The 18,282-nt window shown below is 49.6% G+C and overlaps 1 protein-coding gene across 1 annotated transcript; it reads left to right on the top strand.

The window, feature by feature from the left end:
- The first annotated feature begins 13,111 nt into the window (after nt 1-13,111).
- On the top strand, nt 13,112-17,643 carry LOC147097530 (uncharacterized). The gene has a single exon (XM_085971461.1). It carries the CDS (start codon nt 13,120-13,122, stop codon nt 13,918-13,920), a length of 801 nt encoding a protein of 266 aa, XP_085827587.1. The 5' UTR covers nt 13,112-13,119; the 3' UTR covers nt 13,921-17,643.
- The last annotated feature ends 639 nt before the right edge of the window (nt 17,644-18,282 follow it).

Raw genomic sequence — 18,282 nt, 5'->3', positions numbered from 1 at the left:
ACAGTGTCGAGGGAGCTTTACTCTGTATCTAACCCATGCTGTACCTGCCCTGGGAGTGTTTGATAGGGACAGTGTAGAGGGTGCTTTACTCTGTATCTAACCCATGCTGTACCTGCCCTGGGAGTGTTTGATGGGGACAGTGTAGAGGGAGCTTTACTCTGTATCTAACCTGTGCTGTACCTGCCCTGGGAGTGTTTGATGGGACAGTGTAGAGGGAGCTTTACTCTGTATCTAACCCTGTGCTGTACCTGCTCTTGGAGTGTTTGATGGGGCAGTGTAGAGGGAACTTTACTCTGTATCTAACCCGTGCTGTACTTGCCCTGGGAGTGTCATATAGGACAGTGTAGAGGGAGCTTTACTCGGTATCTAACACGTGCTGTACCTGCCCTGGGATTGTTTGATGGGACAGTGTAGAGGGAGCTTTACTCTGCATCTAACCCATGCTGTACCTGCCCTGGGAGTGTTTGATGGGGACAGTGTAGAGGGAGCTTTACTTTGTATCTAACCTGTACTGTACCTGCCCTGGGAGTGTTTGATGGGGACAGTGTAGCGGGAGCTTTACTCCGTAACTAACCTGTGCTGTGGCTGCCCTGGGAGTGTTTGATGGGACAGTGTAGAGGGAGCTTTACTCTGCATCTAACCCGTGCTGTACCTGCCCTGGGAGTGTTTGATAGGGACAGTGTAGAGGGAGCTTTACTCTGTATCTAACCCGTGCTGCACCTGCCCTGGGAGTGTTTGATGGGGACAGTGTAGAGGAAGCTCTACTCTGTATCTAACCCGTGCTGTACCTGCCCTGGGAGTGTTTGATAGGGACAGTGTAGAGGGTGCTTTACTCTCTATCTAACCCATGCTGTACCTGCCCTGGGAGTGTTTGATGGGACAGTGTAGAGGGAGCTTTACTCTGCATCTAACCCATGCTGTACCTGCCCTGGGAGTGTTTGATGGGGACAGTGTCGAGGGAGCTTTACTCTGTATCTAACCTGTGCTGTACCTGCCCTGGGAGTGTTTGATAGGGATAGTGTAGAGGGAGCTTTACTCTGTATCTAACCCGTGCTGTACCTGCCCTGGGAGTGTTTGATGGGGCAGTGTAGAGGGAGCTTTACTCTGTGTCTAACCTGTGCTCCCCGTGCTGGACCTGCCCTGGGAGTGTTTGATGGGGCAGTGTAGAGGGAGCTTTACTGTGTATCTAACCCCGTGCTGTACCTGCCTTGGGAGTGTTTGATGGGACAGTGTAGAGAAAGCTTTACTCTGTATCTAACCCCGTGCTGTACCTGCCCTGGGAGTGTTTGATGGGACAGTGTAGAGGGAGCTTTACTCTGTATCTAACCCGTGCTGTACCTGCCCCGGGAGTGTTTGATGGGACAGTGTAGAGGGAGCTTTACTCTGCATCTAACCTGTGCTGTACCTGCCCTGGGAGTGTTTGATGGGACAGTGTAGAGGGAGCTCTACTCTGTATCTAACCCGTGCTGCACCTGCCCCGGGAGTGTTTGATGGGGACAGTGTAGAGGGAGCTTTACTCTGTATCGAACCCGCGCTGTACCTGCCCCGGGAGTGTTTGATGGGACAGTGTACAGGGAGTTTTACTCTGTATCTAACCCGTGCTGTACCTGCCCCGGGAGTGTTTGATGGGGACAGTGTAGAGGGAGCTTTACTCTGTATCTAACCCGTGCTGTACCTGCCCTGGGAGTGTTTGATGGGACAGTGTAGAGGCAGCTTTACTCTGGATCTAACCCGTGCTATACCTGCCCTGGGAGTGTTTGATGGGACAGTGTCGAGGGAGCTTTACTCTGTATCTAACCCGTGCTGTACCTGCCCTGGGAGTGTTTGATGGGGACAGTGTAGAGGGAGCTTTACTCTGTATCTAACCCGTGCTGTACCTGCCCTGGGAGTGTTTGATGGGACAGTGTAGAGGGAGCTTTACTCTGTATCTAACCCGTGCTGTACCTGCCCTGGGAGTGTTTGATGGGACAGTGTAGAGGGAGCTTTACTCTGTATCTAACCCGTGCTGTACCTGCCCTGGGAGTGTTTGATGGGAACAGTGTAGAGGGAGCTTTACTCTGTATCTAACCCGTGCTGTACCTGCCCTGGGAGTGTTTGATGGGAACAGTGTAGAGGGAGCTTTACTCTGTATCTAACCTGTGCTGTACCTGCCCTGGAAGAATCACGAGACTCTGGAATTGTTCTAAATAATTTTTATTGGCATTCAGACATGACAACAAAGTCATACAACCTTATTCTGGGGCGCACCACTCACTGAGGGTGATCAGGACCCGATTCTGGGAGAGTTACATAGATACATAGAAGATAGGAGCAGGAGTAGGCCATTCGGCCCTTCGTGCCTGCTCCGCCATTTAATGAGATCATGGCTGATCCTTTAATTCAGTATCCCGTCCCCGCCTTCTCTCCGTAACCCTTAACCCCTTTTGCCCGTAGAAATATATCTAATTCCCTCTTAAATATATTTAATGAGCTGGCGTACACTGCCCTCTGTGGCAATGAGTTCCACAGGTTCACCACTCTCTGAGTGAAGAAATTCCCCCTCATCTCTGTCCTAAATGGTTTAGCCCTTATCCTTAAATTATGTCCTCTAGTTCTGTTCTCACCCGCCAAGGGAAACATTCCTTCTGCATCCAGTCTGTCTAGACCTGTCAGAATTTTATACACTTCTATGAGGTCCCCTCTCAATCTTCTAAACTCCAGTGTGTACATCCCTAAACTACATAGTCTCTCCTCATAGGTCATTCTCGCTCTTCTTGGTGAAATGTCACTCGTCGTTCTCCTGGTAATTACAGGAAGGCTCGATGTTTTATACCCTTCGCTTCCTGAGTCTGCTGTGGGCAGAATGCAACACATAGACTTGTTTTTCCAATTACTTCAACAGCTGCCTTAACTCTTCCTTTGTTACATCTCACCTTGTGCAACTGTCACCAGATTGTGCGAACATTGACCTTGAACAGTCGCGCAGGCCCTAGTCGGTCGGCCGTACTGTTCCCTTCCAGGCCCCGCCCCTCAGGAAGGGGATATTGGCCTTGGAGGGGAGCAGCACAGATTCACCAGAATGAAACCGGAGCTAAAAGGGTTCATTTATGAGGACAGGTTACACAGACTGGGCTTGTAGTATAGAAGATTAAGGAGTGATCTACATAAGAACATAAGAAATAGGAGCAGGAGTAGGCCAATCGGCCCCTCGAGCCTGCTCCACCAATCAATAAGATCATGGCTGATCTGATCCTAACCTCAAATCTTCTATCACTCTGCATCCACCCGAACCCATGTGATCTCCCGGGAGAGGCGAAAAACCAGATTTTAAAAAACCCAATGGCCAATTTGGGAGAAAAAATCTGGGAAATTCCTCTCCGACCCATCTAGGCAATCGAAACTCTTCCAGGAGATCACTCTGTCCCTGTATTTTCTACAGTACTTACCTCCTGTAAAGGCGATCTCCACCCCAGCCAGGATCAGGAATAAAACCATCTCCTGAAACCTAACACATAATTAGAACACAGTAGGAGCAGAACCAGCCTACACGGCCCCTGGGCCCTGTAAGGGGTCGTTTTAACGAGCTTATGGTGTGCTAGATCGGTTTTGATTTCGCACTGCTCGTGAGCGGTTCCGAAGCGCTCCCCCCTCACCGGTTCTAGACACTGGGCTTATTGCTAGACAACCTTGATGTGTGGCCCAACTTGTGACTCGGAAGACAAATGGATCAGGTGAGACAAGGTGAGTTTTAAATATCTTTATTTTCAAGGAGAATAAACACAGAGAATGCAAGAATCAATTTAGACAAAAACCATTAGCACGTATCCCAATGGGAACTAAAATTTAACACATAAGGAATAACTTTGACTATCTTAAATCATACAACAATTCTTAATCAGCGGTATGCTAAAACGGGGGTGGGAAAAGCGCACGGACACATCGAGGGATAAATCACACTCCTGAATTACAAAACCCTTAATGTTACAAACCCTCCCGTTGCTAAAATATACCTCAACTATGTCAGTTAGGTAGAGTTGGGCCTTTATGCTCACCAGAGTTTTAAAACCGTCCTCAATCTTGGTACTCCTGTGACATCCGGGATCTCCGATCTTCCTCATGGGCCCGGCTCCTGAACCCGCTCTCCTGCACAATCTTGAAAGTCCTCCGAACTCCTCGAACCGTCTCCTCTCCACTCGGCCTTCGAACTCCTGATGGTCTTGGATCTGAACTGAACTTCTGAATCTGCTCTCCTGCACAATCTTGTGGGTCCTCCGCGCTCTGTCCTTGACCTCGTATCTGTGATGGATCTGTCTGAATCTCACTGAATGACAAAGCAGTCTTGCTGTCGATTCTCCCTCCACAGTTATACTGTTTCCTTGTCCTTATCTCGGCGCCAAATCAGGGGTTTTCTTTTGTCAAGGTAATGGGCAGGCTGCTTTGACAAAAGCAAGTACTTTATTTTAATGTCTTGTAAATGAAACTGATGGGATCTGTCCTGTGTCCCTCTGAGTTTGGTACAGATAATGGGGTTTTTTCTGTGCTCGGCGATTTCAGAGATGGGTTTGCGTTTTGTTAGCAATTAGCGCACCTCCAGGTGCAAATACTTTTGTTTACGAGTTCGTTACTGCTGTAACCATATTATCATATCAATAGCAGTAAGTTCTGGAATCTTCTAATCGGTGATGACTCAGGCTGCTGTAAGATACTGCTGGTGTGTCCTTTTGAACTGAGCCATGAGAACTGCCAACTCCATCTTGTGTTCTCACAATGTGGCCATTTCAGGGGTTTTACCAATCTAGACTGTATTTTCTGGATTTTGCGAATCCTACAGTCCTCCCTGTGATACAATGAACATCTCAAATCGTCTTTGTGTCATGTGTCTTTGGGTGAGCACAAATCCGTTCCCTCCCCAACTGACCTTCCCCGTAGTTTACCTTACTATGGAGTGTACCTCGCCCACGCACTTTCCTCATTCCGACAATGAAGTTGAGTAAACATCTCCTATCGGAGAAAACATTCAAACAATGTACAGACTCGCCTAGAGTCGTAACATAATCTTATTTCAATAATACAAAACCATCCAATGCACAAAACAATCCAATGGAATACCTTATACATTCATTCTAAAATAACAATAACTAAACCTTATTCTCCAAAACTATATATATCTATGTACATCTGCCGCCTGTCTCCGGGCAGCCAGCTTATAATCTGCGGGGACTGTCGCAGGCCTCCCCCTGCGGCGTTCCCACATCAGTCTCAGCTGCTAGTCCCTGGCAGCCTGTGGCTGCTGGCTGTGGACTGTTTAAATTTCCCGCAGCTTTCTTACGGGGGTTTCTTTTTGCGAAAACCGGCGACGAGACCTTTTTCGGTTGCGGTTTTCTCTCTGACCGTCTGACGGTCACCACATATGAGGTTTCCTCACGGGTCGGACCCTTGGCTGGAGTTTTGGCCCTGGCTGCAGTTCGTGGCTTCCCCACGACTGCCGGCTGTGGGCTTCCTCCCGCAGGCTCCGCCTCCCTAGGCTCTGGGTCAGCGGCAGGCACCTCTTTGCTACCTGGGACTCCAGGTTGAGAGTCCCCGCCCCCAGACGCCACCTCTCTAATGCTACACTGAGGGGCAAGACCTAAAACCTCCGGCTCCTCCCCTTCGCCGCAGTCGGGGGCGGGACCTTCGTCCTCCGACTCGGCTTCATTATGACCAGGGACAGGACCTAAGACCTCCGGCTCCTCCCCTCCTGGGTCCCAGAACAATGGGGGAGTCTCCCGTTTAGATGAGACCACTCCTCCCCTCACGCAGGTTGCACGTCCAGCCTGTGTGACCTGTGGCTGCAGCTCCCCTACAGCGTTTAACTCTTTACTGGCCTTTTCAGCCCCTGCTGTCTGTTTCCCTGCCTCCGGCTTAAACAGCTTGCACTGTTTAATATACCTGGCAGCTAGCCAGTAATCTAGTTTTATCTCCTCTTCCCTACCCACTCCTGTACTGGGGGCAGGTATCCCCTCACCACCCGCTGCTGGTGGCTGAAAATCTTCATGAACCATTTAAAAAACCTTTAGCTGACCCTCTAAACTGCCAGCCCTCGCGGTTAACCTAGCGTTCTCCTCCCTTAAAGCCTGCTCAACTAACTTAGCCTCCGCAACCTGGCACCGCAGGTATTCCTCCATATTACTGGAGGTCTTTTCCTGTGCATGTCTTTCTGGGGGACACAGGTCGACCGGCTGCGCTGGCTCTAGTCATTGTGGGGGGGCAGAGGTGGGGGAGGGAACTACAGCAGCTGTACTTCCCTGGCCAGTCAGAAGAGACCGCATGGCCTCTAAAAATGACTCGATCCCAGCGGGAGCAATTTCTTTCTCTGCCTTTTGGACTGGGGCTGTGGGAACCTTTTCCCTTGTGTCCTTCCAGGGATTCTTACAGTCCCTGCGCCAATGCCCCTCCTTCCCGCAACCATAGCACGTTTGCCTGCTTTGGTTGGGACGGCTCCCTTCCTGGCGCCACTCTTTACGGGGCTGGTCACCAGGCCTGACCTCACAAACCTCCCCTTTTTGCTGGGGTGTCTCACTATCCCTCCCATTTCTAAAGGTGACAGTGAGTTGGCGGATTACCGTCGCCTCCGTGGTCAGAGGGTTTCGGGGGTCGAACCAGGCCATTGCCTGCATTCGAACGCGGGGCAGGGAGTTGTTCATAAGGCACCTTAGCCAGTGAACTAACTGTTCCCCGTTCAGGCGCGCTCGTGCCGGCATTCCCGGGCACGCATCCTGATAGACTGGCCACAGCCTGTCCGCGAACGCCTGCGGGAATTCCCCGGGGAGCTGGACTATTTTCTCTACCCGGGAGAACGGACTCCCCTCGTTCATCCCCATGGCCTCCAGGATCTCTTCCTTGAGCTTGCCATAATTCTCCTGACCCCTCTTACACTCATCGGGTAGCGTCTGGAGGAGATCGCTACCCAGGGAGAACAGCATCATTTTGGCCTTTTCTGCCTCGTCGCAGTCATTCACACAGGCCGCCTGCTCTATCTCCCTAAAGTGCAGAGAAGGGTCCCCCTTCATGGTGAGCTTCGGGATGTAGCTCACCATGGAACGCAATTGTTGCGTACCGTGTGGCACCAGGAATTGGTTCTGGATGTCCCCAGGTTCCTCGTCGTCACCGGGTGGTCCGTACCTCCGTTGTGTCATGGGGTACACCAGTCCCGGTCCCTGATTCTCTCTCGGGCTACCCTGGTCTACCTTGGATTCTTCATCCTCCACCCCCTCCTGATCCCAGACCTCTGGAAAACTAGGGGCTAGGGGTGGTGGCTGTGAAATCTCGGGTTCCCTAACCCGTTTTGTTCTGGGGGCTACCTGCGGGACTTCCCTGCTTGGGTTACCGTTGAACTCAGCCTGGCCGACCTTGGGGCTAATGAGGCATATCATCCCCTTTGCCCTGGCCAATTCCAGATTCAGGCTTTCTATTTCCTGCCTACAGGGGCCGTGGTCTGCCTCCTCAAACCCTTGAGCGCAGGCCAGCTTATAGGCTGCTTTTACTTCGCCTACCTTTTCCTCCTGTGCCTTCAGTTCCCCTGTAAGGCGGCTAATCTCCGTTTTTAACCCCCTCTCTTTCTCCCTGGATTCTCTTGCCTGATACTCTACGTGTTCTGCCCTGAACCTAGCGCTCCCCTCCAGCTCGGCTATCTTGCCCTCCAACCTTTCTACCTTCCCCCGATGGTCCCGGACCATCGCTGCCCTCTCTTGGCTTATGGCCTCCAGAGCCACTAACACTTTCCCTTCCGCTGCAACCTTTTCCTGCAGCTCTTGGGACAAATGCTTAATCTTGGTTTCTTTACTGGCCACCGCGTGGTCCAGTACCAGAACCTGCTTTTTATAGCACATAAGCCACACCGCTTTCTCAATGCCCTTGCGGTGCTCTTTACTAGCCGTCCACTAGGCGGCTGCCTTTAGGGGACGCTCGGCTCCTAACAGGTCATACGCCCATTTTTTCGCTACATTTACTTTACCACACACGTAGGAGGCTAACCTATCTTCCATAACATCTGTCTCACCCGAGTCTTTGTCCACCACACAAGGTTTCTGTAGCCAGTGTCCCATCTGGGTCGCCATTCTGTAAGGGGTCGTTTTAACGAGCTTATGGTGTGCTAGATCGGTTTTGATTTCGCACTGCTCGTGAGCGGTTCCGAAGCGCTCCCCCCTCACCGGTTCTAGACACTGGGCTTATTGCCAGACAGCCTTGATGTGTGGCCCAACTTGTGACTCGGAAGACAAATGGATCAGGTGAGACAAGGTGAGTTTTAAATATCTTTATTTTCAAGGAGAATAAACACAGAGAATGCAAGATTCAATTTAGACAAAAACCATTAGCACGTATCCCAATGGGAACTAAAATTTAACACACAAGGAATAACTTTGACTATCTTAAATCATGCAACAATTCTTAATCAGCGGTATACTAAAACGGGGGTGGGAAAAGCGCACGGACACATCGAGGGATAAATCACACTCCTGAATTACAAAACCCTTAATGTTACAAACCCTCCCATTGCTAAAATATACCTCAACTATGTCAGTTAGGTAGAGTTGGGCCTTTATGCTCACCAGAGTTTTAAAACTGTCCTTAATCTTGGTACTCCTGTGACATCCGGGATCTCCGATCTTCCTCATGGGACCGGCTCCTGAACCCGCTCTCCTGCACAATCTTGAAAGTCCTCCGAACTCCTCGAACCGTCTCCTCTCCACTCGGCCTTCGAACTCCTGATGGTCTTGGATCTGGACTGAACTTCTGAATCTGCTCTCCTGCACAATCTTGTGGGTCCTCCGCGCTCTGTCCTTCACCTCGTGTCTGTGTGAATCTGTGATGGATCTGTCTGAATCTCGCTGAATGAAAAAGCAGTCTTGCTGTCGATTCTCCCTCCACAGTTATAGTGTTTCCTTGTCCTTATCTCGGCGCCAAATCAGGGGTTTTCTTTTGTCAAGGTAATGGGCAGGCTGCTTTGACAAAAGCAAGTACTTTATTTTAATGTCTTGTAAATGAAACTGATGGGATCTGTCCTGTGTCCCTCTGAGTTTGGCACAGATAATGGTTTTTTTTTCTGTGCTCAGCGATTTCAGAGATGGGTTTGCATTTTGCTAGCAATTAGCGCACCTCCAGGTGCAAATACTTTTGTTTACGAGTTCGTTACTGCTGTAACCATATTATCATATCAATAGCAGTAAGTTCTGGAATCTTCTAATCGGTGATGACTCAGGCTGCTGTAAGATACTGCTGGTGTGTCCTTTTGAACTGAGCCATGAGAACTGCCAACTCCATCTTGTTTTCTCACAATGTGGCCACTTCAGGGGTTTTACCAATCTAGACTGTATTTTCTGGATTTTGCGAATCCTACAGTCCGCTCCACTACCCACAGGGCCATGACCATTCCGAACCTAGACTCATGTCCAATTTCCTGCCCGCTCCCTGTAACCCTTTACTTCTAGGAAACTATCAATTTCTGTTTTAAATTTATTTAATAATGTAGCTTCCACAGCTTTCTGGGGCAGCAAATTCCACAAACCTACCACCCTCTGAGTGAAGAAGTTTCTCCTCATCTCAGTTTTGAATGAGCAGCCCCTTATTTTAAGATTATGCCCCCTAGTTCTAGTTTCACCCATCATTGGGAACATCCTCACCACATCCACCCGATCAAGCCCCTTCACAATCTTATATGTTTCAATAAGATCGCCTCTCATTCTTCTGAACTCCAATGAGTAGAGTCCCAATCTACTCAACCTCTCCTCATATGACCACCCCCTCATCCCCAGGATTAACCGAGTGAACCTTCTTTGTACTGACTCGAGAGCAAGTATGTCTTTTCTTAAGTATGGACACCAAAACTGTATGCAGTATTCCAGGTGCGGTCTCACCTTATCCGCCTTGAATCCCATTATTTTACCAAGTACCACTTCCTTAGTGATTTTAATCGTATTTAGCTCCTCCCCCCCCCCCCCTAGAGCCCTCTGTTTGTCCAGTGTTGGGATATTCTTAGTGTCTTCTACCGTAAAGACTGATACAAAATATTTGTTCAGCGTTTTTGCCATCTCCATGTTTCCCACCATTAATTTCCCGGTCTCATCCTCTAAGGGACCAACATTTACTTTAGCCACCCTTTTTCTTTTTATATAACTATAGAAACTTTTGCTATCTGTTTTTATATTTTTTGCTAATTTACTTTCATAATCTATCTTCCCTTTCTTAATCTTTTAGTTATTTTTTGCTGTCTTTTAAAGACTAATTGCGGTTTTAAGATGATTAAAGGATTTGATAGTGTAGATGGAGAGAAACTCTTTCCTCTGTGAGGGACAACCTTAAAACTAGAGCTCGGCCATTCGGGGGTGATGTCAGGAAGCACTTCTTCTCACAAAGGGCAGTGGAAATCTGGATCACACTGCCCCAAAAAGCTGTTGAGGCTGGGGGTCAATTGAAAATATCAAAACGAAGGTTGACCGATTTTTGTTGGGTGTGGGTGTTAAGGCTTATGGAACCAAGGCAGGTTGATGGAGATGAGCTACCGATCAGCCGTGATCAGATTGAATGACGGAATAAGCTCAGGGCTGAATGGCCTCGTCCTGTTCCTAGATTCCTTCCCTACCCTCTGCAGATTGTGAATCTCCATCACCTGTTGGAGAGGTGAGTAAAGGGGATTTAGTTCACCTGTGACCAGACTATCACCACAAGCCCGTCTGGCTATCACACCTATACGGTCCATGAGGTTATTATCAGATTCACACCCAGACGTTGTGCCTTCACTTGTCTGGCACTTCATCCCATAACCCGGGTACAGGGGCTCAGTAATGTTTCATTCATCAGAAAAAGACAAAGTACAACAACATACTGGTCAACTTAACAGAATCTCATCATATTTATGGTGCCATCAATATAAGACAGTCACTAATAAATCCAGGAGGGAATTCAGGAGAAACTTCTTTACCGTTAGAATGTGGAACTCGCTACCACAGGGAGTGGTTGAGGCTAAAAGTATAGATGCATTTAAGGGGAAGCCACATGAGGGAGAAAGGAATAGGAGGATATGTTGGTGGGGTTAGATAAAGTAGGGTGGGAGGAGGCTGGTGTGGAGCAGAAACCCCGGCACAGCCCAGTCGGGCTGAATGGCCTGTTTCTGTGCTGTACATTTTATGTAATAACAGGAAAGGTCAAATGAAGGGAGCAACAGGCTGACAGATTAAACAACAGAACAAAATTTATAAAACATTTTCCATGTTCATTTTGCCCCAGCTGCCATCAGGGCCCTGCACTACAGAGCAGAGTGAACTCGCTGGTGTGTCAGCGGGTGGCAAGAAGCAGTGAATGAATCCCTTCCCACACACGGAGCAGGCGAATGGTGGAGGCGCTGGTGTTTCATCAGACTATTGGAGCTTCTAAAGCTCTTCCCACAATCAGAATATTTAAACGGTCTCTCGTCAGCATGAAGAAGCTGGTGTGTTAGTGGGTGGGATGGATAAATAAATCCCTTTCCACACACAGACTGGCCTCGGCGTGACTGCGCCGATGAACTTTCAACACATCGTCCCTCCTTTATCCGGTTTCTCTTGTGTGACAGTGCTCGTGTCTCGCGAGGTCAGGCAATCAGCTGAATCCGCGTCCACACAGCACCTGTGTGCGGTTTGTCTGTGCTGTGATTGCTGCTCTCCCCTTCCATGTGCAAAGGCCGATGATATTCTGGTGCTGATGAAACGAGAGACTCTGTCAGATCTTGATGTGATGTTTGGTCTGAGCTTCCCGTCTGTAAATACTCCACTTCTAAAGACCCTGTAAAAGGAGTTTGGAAAGGGGTAAGAGGGAGAATGTTGTCTCATGTTCCCCTTTCCCAGCCCAGGGACAGCGAAGCTGATTGGAAGGCTCAGCTGATGCTGCACAGATCGGTTGAAAGGGTCAACAGCAATGGTGGCTGCAATACCCACAAGCCCCCGCGCTCCAGAAAGCGCTTCAGCCATGGCGCTGAGTTGTCGCTGACACAGCACATGCGCCCCATGGCCGCGCCCTCCCGTTTCCGATCGGTCCTCCCCGCACATGCTCAGAACACGCACCCTGGACCTGCCAATCATTCCGCCCCTGCGCGCTGGGCCCTGTCAATCATCCTCCTCGCCCCTGCACACTGGGCCCTGTCAATCATCCTCCCTGCACACTGGGCCCTGTCAATCATCCTCCCTGCACGCTGGGCCCTGTCAATCATCCTCCCTGCACACTGGGCCCTGTCAATCATCCTCCCTGCACACTGGACCCTGTCAATCATCCTCTCCGCCCCTGCACGCTGGGCCCTGTCACTCATCCTCCCTGCACACTGGGCCCTGTCAATCATCCTCCCTGCACACTGGACCCTGTCAATCATCCTCCCTGCACACTGGACCCTGTCAATCATCCTCTCCGCCCCTGCACGCTGGGCCCTGTCAATCATCCTCCCTGCCCCTGTACACTGGACCCTGTCAATCATCCTCCTTGCCCCTGCGCACTGGACCCTGTCAGTCATCCTCTCCGCCCCTGCACACACGGCCCTGTCAATCATCCTCCCTGCCCCTGCACGCTGCGCCCTGTCAATCATCCTCTCCGCCCCTGCACACTGGGCCCTGTCAATCATCCTCCCTGCGCACTGGACCCTGTCAATCATCCTCCTCGCCCCTGCGCACTGGGCCCTGTCAACTTTGGGGAAACAAGAGAGGAAAGAATGTTCCTTAGAACCTAGAATTGTCTGTTGTGAATTTCGATCCTGTACTTCCAGTGATGACTTTTGTAAACTCATTTTACAGGGTGTTAGAAGGGGAGGAATTGCAGACGAGAAACTCAAACCAAACATCACATCAAGATCTGATTCATCAGGACCTGAATATCATCACCCTTTGAATGTGGAAGGAGAAATATTTGTCTTCTGTCTGTGGGAGAAGATTTGAAACATCAGTGTGACTGGAAAAACACTGAAACACACACACCCGAGTGAGATTGTTCCAGTGCACTGACTGTGGAAAGAGCTTTAACCAGTTACACCGCCTGAAAAATCATCGCACCATTCACAGCGGGGAGAAACCATACGCGTGTTGTGTGTGTGGACGAGGCTTCAACTGATCGTCCAACCTGGAGAGACACAAGGATACCCACACCATGGAGAAACCATGGAAATGTGGGGACTGTGGGAAGGGATTCAATTACCCATCCCAGCTGGAAATTCATCGGCGAAGTCACACCGGGGAGAGGCCGTTCACCTGCTCCGTATGTGGGAAGGGATTCAGTCGGTCATCCAGCCTCCAGAAACACCAGCGAGTTCACACTGACGAGAGACTGTTTCGTTGCTTTCACTGTGGGAAGAGATTCAGTCAGTCATCCCACCTCATTGAACACCAGCATGTTCACACTGGAGCGAAACCGTTCACCTGCTCTGTGTGTGGCAAGGGATTCGGCTATTTATCCAACCTGCTGACACACCAACGTGTTCACACTGGGGAGAGGCCGTTCACCTGCTCAGTGTGTGGGAAGGGATTCAGTCAGTCATCCAACCTATTGACACACCAGCGAGTTCACACTGATGAGAGACCTTTTAAATGCGCTGATTGTGGGAACAGCTTTAAAAGTTCTGAGGAACTGATTAAACACCAGCGAGTTCACACTGATGAGAGACCGTTCAGTTGCTCTCACTGTGGGAAAAAATTCAGGCGGTCGTTCAACCTAACTGCACACCAACGCACTCACACCGGGGAGAGGCCGTTCACCTGCTCCAAGTGTGGGAAGGGATTCACTAATTCATCCAACCTGCTGACACACCAGCGAGTTCACACTGGGGAGAGGCCGTTCACCTGCTCTGTGTGTGGGAAGGGATTCACTCGGTCATCCAACCTGTTGAAACACCAACTTGTCCACTCTGATAACGGACCTTTTAAAAGTTCTTGTAAGGATAGGTACGTATAGATTATTAAATAGAATATGCTGGTTGACATATAGATTGGATTACATCGGATATACGGCACAGAAACAGGCTATTCGGCTCAACCAGTCCATGCCGGCGTTTATGCTCCACTCGAGCCTCCTCCCGTCTTTCCTCATCTAAATCTATCAGCATAGCCCTCGATTCCCTTCTCCCTCAGATGCTTATCAAACCGCCCCTTAAATGCATCGATACTATTCGCTTCAACCACTCCCTGTGGTAGCGAGCTCCACATTCTCACCACTCTCTGGGTAAAGAAGTTTCTTCTGAATTCCCTATTGGATTTCTTGGTGACTATCTTATATTGATGGCCTCTAGTTATGCTCTTCCCCACAAGTGGAAACATTCTCTCTGTATCCACTCTATCAAAACCTTTCATAATTTTAAAGACCTCTATTAGGTCACCCCTCAGCCTTTTTTCAAGAGAGAAGAGACCCAGCCTGTTCATCCTTTCCTGATATGTATACCCTCGCATTTCTGGTATCATCCTTGTAAATCTTCTCTGCACCCTCTCCAGTGCCTCTATATCCTTTTTATAATATGGCGACCAGAACTGTACGCAGTACTCCAAGTGTGGTCTAACCAGGGTTCGATACAGGTTTAGCATAACTTCCCTACTTTTCAATTCTATCCCTCTAGAAATAAACCCTAGTGCTTGGTTTGCTTTTTTATGGCCTTGCTAACCTGTGGCACAACTTTTAGTGATTTGTGTATTTGTACTCCGAGATCCCTTTGTTCCTCTGCCCCACCCAGACTCGCACCCTCCAAGTGATAAGTGACCTCCCTATTCTTCCTACCAGAATGTAATACCTCACATTTATCTGTGTTGAAATTCATTTGCCAATTACATGCCCATTCTGCAAGTTTATTAATGTCCTCCTGTAACTTGTTGCAGTCCTCCTCAGTATTGACTATCCCCCCCTAATTTGGTGTCGAAATTATGTTTTTAATTCCAAAGTCTAAATCGTTAATATAAATTGTATCAATATTAAGCTAGAATAACAATTGTGTTAAGTTGGGTTAAAATACACTCCAGACAGACACACAGCTGCTGTCAGCAGGGGTGAGTGTGAGTTTGGAATCTAACGACACCAGGATCTCTGGAGGCCTGTTGGGGAGTGTGGCCAGAGAATCCGTCCCTTTTGTAAAGGACATTGGAAGAGATCGGGGATTGAAGGTTCGAGAAGCAGCTAGTGAACACTACTGTGTGGGAGTGTAATAAACAAACTAATAGACGTTTATGGGCAAGCCCAACAAATGATAGCAGCTCACCTCCCATTAAACCAGCAGCTCACCTCCCATTCAACCAGCAGCTCACCTCCACTAAACCAGCAGCTCACCTCCCATTCAACCAGCAGCTCACCTCCACTAAACCAGCAGCTCACCGCCCATTCAACCAGCAGCTCACCTCCATTCAACCAGCAGCTCACCTCCACTAAACCAGCAGCTCACCTCCATTCAACCAGCAGCTCACCTCCACTAAACCAGCAGCTCACCTCCACTAAACCAGCAGCTCACCGCCCATTCAACCAGCAGCTCACCTCCATTCAACCAGCAGCTCACCTCCCATTCAACCAGCAGCTCACCTCCACTAAACCAGCAGCTCACCGCCCATTCAACCAGCAGCTCACCTCCATTCAACCAGCAGCTCACCTCCACTAAACCAGCAGCTCACCTCCACTAAACCAGCAGCTCACCTCCCATTCAACCAGCAGCTCACCTCCCATTAAACCAGCAGCTCACCTCCATTCAACCAGCAGCTCACCTCCCATTAAACCAGCAGCTCACCTCCATTAAACCAGCAGCTCACCTCCCATTAAACCAGCAGCTCACCTCCCATTAAACCAGCAGCTCACCTCCATTAAACCAGCAGCTCACCTCCATTCAACCAGCAGTTCACCTCCCATTAAACCAGCAGCTCACCTCCCATTCAACCAGCAGCTCACCTCCCATTAAACCAGCAGCTCACCTCCATTCAACCAGCAGCTCACCTCCCATTAAACCAGCAGCTCACCTCCCATTAAACCAGCAGCTCACCTCCCATTAAACCAGCAGCTCACCTCCATTCAACTGTAGGATTCGCAAAATTGAACTTTATATTACAAAGGGTCAAATGGCAGAAGAGGCCATGATTTTTAAAGACTGTTTTAAAAGAAGCCCAGAAAAAGGGGCATTCAAAATGGCCGCCATACCACGTGACCGGCTTATTGGGACATTTTAAAATGGTTCCTGCGAAACCTCAGACAGCTTTGTGGATTCAACCCACAGTAAGTTCTGGAAGCCGTTTCTGAGAGAACGAAACCAAACCCACACATGCATATGGATTAGATGCAGATCCAGTCAAGATCGGCCTGGAGACAAAGGCCATCAAAATGTTGACCCAGACAAAAGGGGACAATTTCATATTCATGAGAACAGCACCCAGTACTAGATAATGAGATCAGCAGGACATTAAAAACAATGAAGGTCATTCCAGACCAGAGATGGGCCTTTACCAGCCATCTAAAATATTTTAAAATATAATAACTACCCCGCTGTGCTCCCAGCCCGCCAAAAGTTAAACAAAGACTAACCTGGTTTTGGGCAGGAAGTGGAGGCTCCTGAAGGAAAAGTATAATTGGAGGAGTTAGAATTGTACAGTTACCGAGTTGCAGTGGAACAAGAGTTGAGTGTTGCGGAGACAGTTGGAGTGAAGTCACAGCTGCAGTCGTCGGACAGGCGAGTCGCTGGAGAATAGCTGGGTAAAGAGGAGCTGGTTTGGGAGAAGATCAGCGAACTCCTCTCCACCATCGGAGGAAGACGAAGAAGACTAAGCCGCCATCAAGAAGACCGCTCGAGCCGGCGTCCCGCCCCGGGGTCAAACATCGGGAGATCATCGACCAACCCCGGGCCGTTGACGAAGACGAGAGGTCTTCTCCCAACTCGGGAGAAGAGACAAAAACAAACTGAAGAAACGATGGGAGCCAGCCCAAGGCTTCTCTGACCGGGGTCGAGCCGATGATCCCCGACCCCGCCGACAGCCAGAACCAGCCGGTGTCCAGCCGCTCCCGACCTCTACCTCAGGAGAGAGGTGAGGCGCAGCTCGCTGGGGCTCCACGATCCACGTGGAGACGGAACGCCTGAAAGGATCAAACGCAGACTGGTTCAAAACCTTGCACTTCCTAGTTGGATTGGTGAGCATGTTTCTGGCCCTCCATAATCAGATCTAGATAGGTTTAAGGGGGTGGATTTAAGGGTATAATTAACATGAGTTGTTGTCCCTCGATGTTCCGTGTGTTTCCCTATTTCATGATGGTTTTTGTAGAGTATAAGATGCCTGTATTTGCCTCAGTTAGTATTGTGTCGTTATGATTTGTTTGTGTTTTCCCCTCCCATGTACTCTCTTATCTGCTTGCATTTGATTTAATTTTCCTTATGCAATAAAATTTCATTTCGTTTCATCAAACTTGGTCTACGAGAGTTTTCTCTACATTGTAGTTCCTGCCCCAAAATCCAGAGTATAGAATCTAAGGGGCGAGTGGGTCGAACTGTGGTGTATGTAACCTGTTCCACCTTAAGAGAACTTAAGCCTGTTCCACCTTAAGAGATGTACTACTTTCTCTGGCTGCTGTATACGTAATACCGGTGGTGACCACCGGTATATAAGTACTGTGTAGTGATATTGTATTTAGTATAGTCCTGACCTCCAACTAGTAAAGACCTGTTGAACTTTATTCTTGTAGTCTGTGTCAGTAATTAATCTTAATACAACTGGAACACACAGACTTAACAGTGGCGACGAGTCCGATTCTTACCCTGCGGCAGTTTATATCCGCGGCGGCTTCGTCCACAGAACAGGCGTCGAAGAGAGGCATCCACCCTCATCACCCTGCTGGAAGACACGTCGCGCGGCAGGCATCAAGAACCCGGAGTGCAGAAGACATCCTAAACTCGAAGCCTCCATCAGCGGCAGTCAGCTATCTTCTTTCTACCTCGACGCGAGCAGAAAGTCGGCCGCGTTGGCTGTACAGACGGGGGGAAGAAGACGGAGGAATAAGGGCGGTGAGATCGATCGCGACCGGAGATAAGGGCCGGGCCGCATTCGGGCCGAAAGGCGCAGCGCGGGGACATCGATCGCGGCTGGTGATAAGGGCCGGGCCGCTTTTGGGCCAAAAAGGCGCAGCGTCTGGGGCGACTGAAGGCACGAGAGCCGCGGTGAAGGCGAACGCAGCCGGTGCTAATAACCGGGCTGCAAGAAGGGCTGCGAGGCGCGACATCGGGGAAGCGCGAATGCCCGAGGGAGCCGCGGTGAAGCAGAGACAGCGTCGGGGGAGTTACTAACCGCTGGGAAAGGGGAGCAGCAGCGG

Source organism: Somniosus microcephalus, chromosome 31 (assembly GCF_052327205.1).
Source record: "Somniosus microcephalus isolate GS21.2 chromosome 31, FLI_Smic_1.0, whole genome shotgun sequence".
Lineage (NCBI taxonomy): Eukaryota > Metazoa > Chordata > Chondrichthyes > Squaliformes > Somniosidae > Somniosus > Somniosus microcephalus.
This window is presented reverse-complemented; position numbering and strand designations above follow the sequence as displayed.

What these genes read in the sequence shown, in the direction of transcription:
- LOC147097530 (XM_085971461.1), top strand. Translation starts at nt 13,120, where the DNA reads ATGGAGAAACCATGGAAATGTGGGGACTGTGGGAAGGGATTCAATTAC.